This window comes from Penaeus vannamei, chromosome 5 (assembly GCF_042767895.1).
Source record: "Penaeus vannamei isolate JL-2024 chromosome 5, ASM4276789v1, whole genome shotgun sequence".
Classification (NCBI taxonomy): Eukaryota; Metazoa; Arthropoda; class Malacostraca; order Decapoda; family Penaeidae; genus Penaeus; species Penaeus vannamei.
Genome location: NC_091553.1, coordinates 41622480 through 41629794, shown reverse-complemented (window position 1 = coordinate 41629794; position 7315 = coordinate 41622480). Strand labels below are relative to the sequence as shown.

The following is a 7315-nucleotide window of genomic DNA, read 5'->3' as shown; positions in this document are numbered from 1 at the left end:
CTTTCCACAGAATCCATGTTTCAGTTTGCATTTCTGCTGTATAAGGGAGTGAGTTTCTTGGGTGTTGAGGAGGAGGAAGTAGATGAAACCTGAAGAAACTTGGCATTGAGATTTGAAACTGCAACCACTGTTTCAGGAATAAGAAACTTGCACTAATTTAATCCACATGACAGAAAGAAAATTGCCATGAAGATATATGTGAAATTGAAAGATATAGTTTAATAACATATTTTTAACTAATATCAAATGGAAGAGTTAACAACTTGTTCAAAACTGATAAAATATCTGCAAAGAATATAAAAAAAAACTTGCTTATACTTTCCTGAAAATGATTGGCACAATATTTTAGAAAGCAGCTGACAATAATATATCATCAACATTTGTGAGACCTTAAAGCATTTACAAGATTTTGACTCTATTTCCAATTTTCCACTCCTGCATGTATATAGAAGCAACACATTACTTTGTAGTATCATATTTTCCAAAGTACCTTGAAGATCATTATGTAGGTTGGCCCTTCTTCCTACACTATAACCATATTATATGTAGTGGTTGTTGTTTTTTTCATGTATTTCAAGTTAACTTGGTAATATTTTCTGAAACCCCTATGATTAACCTAATCGTGCCGGGTGTCACATATATGAGACACCGGAAAAGATAAACATTGCCGGGCGTCCCGCCAGTGTGACGCTGTATCGGGGCTGCGCTCCGACACAGCAGCAGCGCACGGCCGGGCGGGCGGACAGACTTCGGGGAAGCTCTGCCCGCCGATTTTGTAGCCTCCTGGAATTTTTTTATTTTGGCTACAAAATGTACCCGGCGTGAGTGGGTTAAAATAAGTGCATATTAAAAAATCTAGAGCCCTTGTTTGCTCTATGCACTAAATGTCAAGTATATGGGAGTTATGCAAGTATTCATTTTTTATTTTTAAAAATTAGCATGATCCACAGACACTGTACTATCCAAATTTGGGGACTGAATAAGGAAAAATAAAAACCCCAATGATATGAAAAGGCTAAGGTCTATGACAAAATAAATTAGCATGCTTTTACACCTCATTAAAGGGAACAGTTGTACCAACTTTCAAGTGATTTGCTGAGGCATGGTGAAATGCCATGGTAAACTGATTTGGAATGACCCAGAGGAAATGTTAAGGTTCTAGTGATTTTGATAGTTTTTGATTAACTTAGAAATGATATATCTAAGATGACTCATTTCACCCATTCCCGCCGGGTGGCATGTACATACATGCCATGGCTGTTGTGAACCATGTGGCTGGTGGCATCCCATCATAACCAGACCCATGCTGTCGGGATTTATGGGTCAATATGAAATACATTTCTTGGGGAATGGAATGTTACTTAACCCATTACTGCTGGTATGTTTTGAAGCCAAAAATAAAAGTTTCCAGGCGGCTACAAAATCGGTGTGTGGGGCTGGCCCGGACTCTGCCCGCACGCCAGCTGCGGCCCGCTACTGCGTCGAGCCCCAATAGAGCATCACACTGGCAGGAAGCCCGGCAATTTTTTATTGATTATAATAATTGGTTTCCTTGCTGCTTCAAAATCAGCGCGCAGGCCAGTTCGGGAACCTGTCTGCTACAGGCAACAAAATCAAAGCTCACACTCCGATCTAGCATTGCATTGGCAGGACGCCCAGTAAAGTGTATTTTTCCGGGCGTCTCATGTGAGACATCTGGCACAAGTGGCGATAAGCCTCATTTTCTGGCAGTATCTATAACGGTGTGCGGGGAACAAAATCAGAGTGCAAACTCCAATCTTATGCCCCTTTTATAGCCATAGGAGTTTATTGAAGTTTACCCCTAAGCGTGCTCATAAAGCTAAAATGTAATCTCAGCAGGTGCTGGGAATGGTTTGACCTTTTAGTATAGAATCCAGACTCTCTAATTATGCCATGTATGTTTCAGTAACATATTTGCTAAGGTATGGTGAGGGTAAATCAGAAATTATTTTATAAAAAACAACTTTATTTTCTGTCTATTACTGAATGGTGTGCCATGCCTCAAAACAGCTGTACATGCATAGGGCCATGTCACAGTTCCTGTAGTAACTTGTGCTACTGCTCCTCTGACCCTGCTGCGAAAACCATTGACATCTCCAAATGGCATTAATGGTGTGTAGCTGCTGATGCAAACCCTGCCTCGCTGCAATGGGTGCAGTGCAACACCCCAAGAGTTCAGAGGCAAGGCCAGCTCTGAAGATCTGTGAAACCTCTCCACCTAGGGCAATATGGATGGCCCAGGCGTTGATGATAGCTATAACAAAGAGGAAGAAGGATCACCAACGTAAACACTCTTTTTGCTGATGTTTTCCTTTACTACGGATCTCTTATCTTATACCATTGTGATGGTATGGATGGTAGACAGCATAGTAACAGTGTTGCAGTCCTTCTACATCAAGGCCAACAACCCTGTCTTGCTGCAGCAGTAGTAGACATCACCCTTCCTCCTCACACTGAGGTCCTTGGGCATGACTTTCCTGTTTAGCTGGGCTGTCCCTACCGCATTTGTCCTTCATGTCTGCAACATATGGAAGAGAGATGGTGACATGTACCAGTTGTCCACACACAACTGGTATCCAAGCCCAAGGAAACTGCCAGTCTCCATCAAATGAAACACCACTTTTGTGGAAGAGGATATGTTGCCACATTCCTGCCCAGTGTACACCTTGTACCTGGGCTGGTATTGGCACAGAGCTTGTAGACTTTCAACCCGAACCTCACCCTCTTGTTTAGGTTGTAGGTCTTGTAAGCTAGTTGCCCATGGAATTTCCACAACGACTCATCAGTGGCGATCTCCTGCCCTAGGACACGTCAAGAGGATGTGAAATTATATTGCGATAATAATTTCCCACTTTCCTCTTCATTTTTGACTTAAGCACCAATTTCTTTCATTCTTTTTTTTATATAATAATGTCTTTCTTTCCCTCTTTGATGATAAATCCCCTACTTTTTCCCCATTTTTGACATCAACTCCAGTGTCGCTATTTGATTATAATTCCCCTACTTTGTTCTCCCTTTATTACGTCAAATCCCGGTAAATTGAAATAATAATGATTTCACACATTCTTTATGACCTCATGACGTAATGTGTGTAATAAGAAATTGTCTTCAGTATATCCACGTAGACCTAACAGTTGTTACTTAGGTCAATGGATTATGTCTCACATGTGAGACACCTGGAAGACCGCCAAAAAGCATTAAATTTCACCAGTGGAACACCCGGAAATGGTCCATGGTCTTATAGAAAGCATGTGAATTATGGGTTACAATCTTGTATAAGGCTGAATGAACCCCATTATCCCCACAATGCCTAGTATCCAACTCTAAGTCAGACAGGAGAAATTCAATGGAATCAGAGGAACAATCAAGACGTCTTAAGGGTGACTGCAGCAGATAACCACAAAGAAGAACCTTACTCAAATTGAGGCAGAATGAAAGAAAAGAAGCATTTACGAGTAACGTTCTCATCTTCATAAATCTTTCACTTACAAATGATGTTTATTTAACCCCTATGATCCAGATGAAGTTACGTTCCTGTCATGGAAAAATCAGGGTCGAGGGTTGTGTGATGTTAACATGCTGTCATCGGACAAAATGGCCGCAGGCTAGGTGATGTGAACTTGCCGTCTTGAGTGAATGCCAGGGTGACAGAAAAGACTTGCCAGAGTGCACAAACCTCTTGGAGTGTGATTAGACTCATTTGGCGCTTAGAAGGTGGCTTTTGCATTATTCCCATCGATAAATGAATGTGGAATGTAAGGTGCATAAGCTGTGACTGAAAGTGCGCTGGCTCCAGGGAGGATACAATTTACATGCTAGCATCCAATTTCTGCCTGCTGGCGGCTCACGTTGTATTATGGAAAATTGAAAATTATGAAAAAATATGGTGTATGACACAAATAACCAAATGTTACACTTTTTTTCTTGCTCTTATTTATTTACTACATAGAGAGATGATATGGAGTCTGTACAAAAAAGATATCATCTATTACCATCTGGATAAAGCAAATGAAAAGACAAATATGGACTTTGGAAAATGACAAAAAAGCTAAAAAAAGAAAAAATGTTTTTGCAAAATTTTTAAAAGCTGAAGGTCAGTCTTGTCACCACTCAAGAGCCTACATGGCGCATACTTGGGATATTGGCCACTTACGTAACCCACTGCCAATATTTTGGGCACTGTCATTTCCGTGATGCAACTGGATCCAGCAGGTTAACTTGGGTGAAACTGCCCGGTCCATATTTCTAATATGTAATTCAAATGTAAACTTTGAGTCAAGGATTACACCTTCAGATTATCCACTGAAATTATTAAGACTCCATTAATCAGCAACTGCATTCTAGTGTGATTCACAATCATTTCAAGTTATCATAATTAAAATATTTAAATTAATTCAGCAGAATATACTTAATTCTTACTGTTTGGTGTATCAACCCCTTGAATCCGGTTGCATCATAGCAAATATTTTGGACCACAGTGTTGGCGGTAGGGTATGTAAGCGGCCGCTGTGCCAGGCGTGCAATATGTTGACCAGGTACATGTGAACACTTGTTTCCGGTGATAAGACTATACCTCTCAGTTGCAAAATTTTAATCTTTTTTGCAATTAACCAATGACCATATTTATGTCTTTATTGCTTTATCCAGATAGCAATAGACTTTTTTCCTTGCACAAACCTCATATCTTGACTCTTTGTAATAAGCAACTCAGGAAAAAATAATATTTTGCTATTATGTCAAATATTTAATTTTTTAGTTATATTAAATTTTCTGTAATGCAACCTGTGCCACTGGTCATGGGCAGTCAGGAATACTATGCAAAGCATGGAAATGACATCCTCCCTGGAGCCGGTACTCATCCAGCCTTAGCTTACTGACATTACATTCCACACTTGATGGGAATAATGCAAAAGCCTCTTTCTAAACACCAATCATTGTCCAAGAGGTTTGTGAATGTATGGCGAGCCTTTTTCCCTCACCTTGGCCTTTGCTCATGATGGCATGTTAGGGTCACCTGGTCCGTAGCCATTTTTAGCCATGAAGACGGCATGTTCACATCACCCAGCTCTCAAACCAAATTTTTTCATGATGTGATGGTCATGCCACCTGGATTGAAGGGGTTAAGAGGCAATCCTTTATTAATTTTTTGTTTTTCAGTGGAGTGCTGCAGTTGTGCCATGTGGAGCTGGTGCAATACTTTCACAGCTAGTCAATCAGGCGCAAATTGAAAATGACTTGAGGTCATCTCTCAAGAGACGTTCTGACGGCGAACCTATGAACAACTCGCCACCCAAACACATGAGAATAAATCAGCCAAAAATGAGCAACCAACAGTCTGTTGCAGTAAGTAGATATATTTTTTCGTAGTCTTGCATATCTTTTAAAATTTTATTTTCATGGATTATATTTAACCTTTTCAGTTCTCATTTCTGATGAATTTTCATTATAGTGAACTGTATTGATAGTTCCTAATTTGGTAACTTCAAGTATTTTAGTGTTCTATCTGTTTTGTGAATGGAAGACCATATAAATGAAAAAGAATTTAATGTATTAATTGATAAGTTTATAATACCCTTTTCTGTATTTTCAGTGGAAAAAACTCAACAATGCAGTGAACAGACAGCGAGGAGGTATGGCTAAGAAAGGCCCTATATCTAGTCGACTTTCCATGCCCACAGCAAATGCCAATCCAAATTTGACAACCATCAAGACTGTAGACATTAAGCCAGTTCAGCAAAATCAAGCAAACAGGGCTCAAAGAGGTCAGGGGAGGAGGGAGCCAAATGCTCAGAATCAAAATGAAGGTAACAAGCAGTCTGAGAAAGGACCCAGTGACGCTGACAAAGGAAAAGAGGCAAATGAACAGGAGCAAAAGGTGCGTAGAGCATTATCTTAACCCTAAGTTGACAAGGTGAGAATTCACTGTGCAGCACTCATTCTGTTAATGTTTTAACCGTATGATATGTTCATGAGGGACATTACTAATTTATATCATAGTATATATACTTCATATTACTATATATGTGTGGCAATTCACTGTGTGAAAGAAGTGGTGTGCTTTCTTGGGAGAACAATATATTTTTTTTTCATTTTTCTTTTTTTTTTTCTTCTCTTTGCTTTTCTCTTCTTATTTTTTTCTTATTCTGTGGTAAAGACAGATATAATTTATACAATTATTTACAATTATTAACTATTTACATGCTCAGGAAGCACCTTGAGCTGCTAGTACTTCCTGAAGCTAGGAGATGAACACAGGGAAACCCCCACAGTTTTGCATGTGATTCCTTGATCTTTGGAAGGGAGTGTCTTCTGATGTGTGTGTTTAGTGGAAGGAGCAGCAGGAGCAGGGGATGGAAGATTCCTTCATCTTCCTCATTGCTCTCCCTGCTGTTACAGGCCTTGCACAAGCTCTTGTCTTAAATTATACTACCAGGGATTTCATGGATATTCAGGTTGAAGGAAATCTTGTACCACTTAATTGTTTAGCATGTGGCTGGGTTAGCTGATCACTGAGATCATCTTCCTTCATGCAGAAGTCCTAGTCCACCATTACCCTTGGTGGTTGGCAAAAAAACATTACTGTCTCATTGGTATGGACTGTGGAAAACATTGTCACCAGCCAGTTGTCCACCCATTGCTTGGGCAAGTATTCCTGTCTGGGGGCTGCAGTAGTCCACGTCCTTGCCCCTTTGCCTGCAGAGCTGACAACATTGTACTTAACCCATTAACGCCGATATATTTTGAAGCTGAAAATAAAAGATTCCGGGCTGCTACAAAATCGGCGGGTGGGGCTGCCCCAGACTCTGCCCGCCTGCCGGCTGTGGCTCACTGCTTCGTCAGAGTGCAAGGCCCGATACAGCATCACACTAGCGGGACGCCCAGCAATGTTTATTTTTTTGGGTGTCTCATATGTGGGACACCTATCGTTAGTGGGTTAAGGTTTTCATGCTCGTGGGAGCTTCTCACAGCCCTAATAGTTCATGTAGGCAGAGGGTGATCTTTGAAGCTGTGAATGATTACCTGCAGGAAAAAGAGAATTGACCTTGTAAAGAATGTGTTTGCAATATGAAGAATATGAGACATTGTAAACATATATTTTCAAGCTAGCAAACAGTTAACAGAATGTGACGTGCTTACTGGTTCATCTCCTGTATGATTTTTTTTCCAGCAGTTCCTCTATCAGGAACTTGCTAAAGATCTTGTCAGGCCTTAATGTAGCACCCAGATCAGATCCCATGATGCAGTTGAAGCATAATGGGATTTTCTCCTTCCACCAGACAAAGGGAAGGGTACC

At 40.4% G+C, this 7315-nt stretch overlaps 1 protein-coding gene across 1 annotated transcript in view; it reads left to right on the top strand.

Annotated features, from left to right (window-relative positions):
- The window catches only part of LOC113800982 (RNA-binding protein 33), a gene marked incomplete at its 3' end in the record, with an annotated part of 13429 nt that extends 7533 nt beyond the window's left edge, over window positions 1-5896 (top strand). The window contains 2 exon segments of the mRNA XM_027351793.2: window positions 5179-5364; window positions 5612-5896. Of these exon segments, the coding sequence (XP_027207594.2) occupies window positions 5179-5364; window positions 5612-5896 (471 nt within the window).
- Between the last annotated feature and the right edge of the window lie 1419 nt (window positions 5897-7315).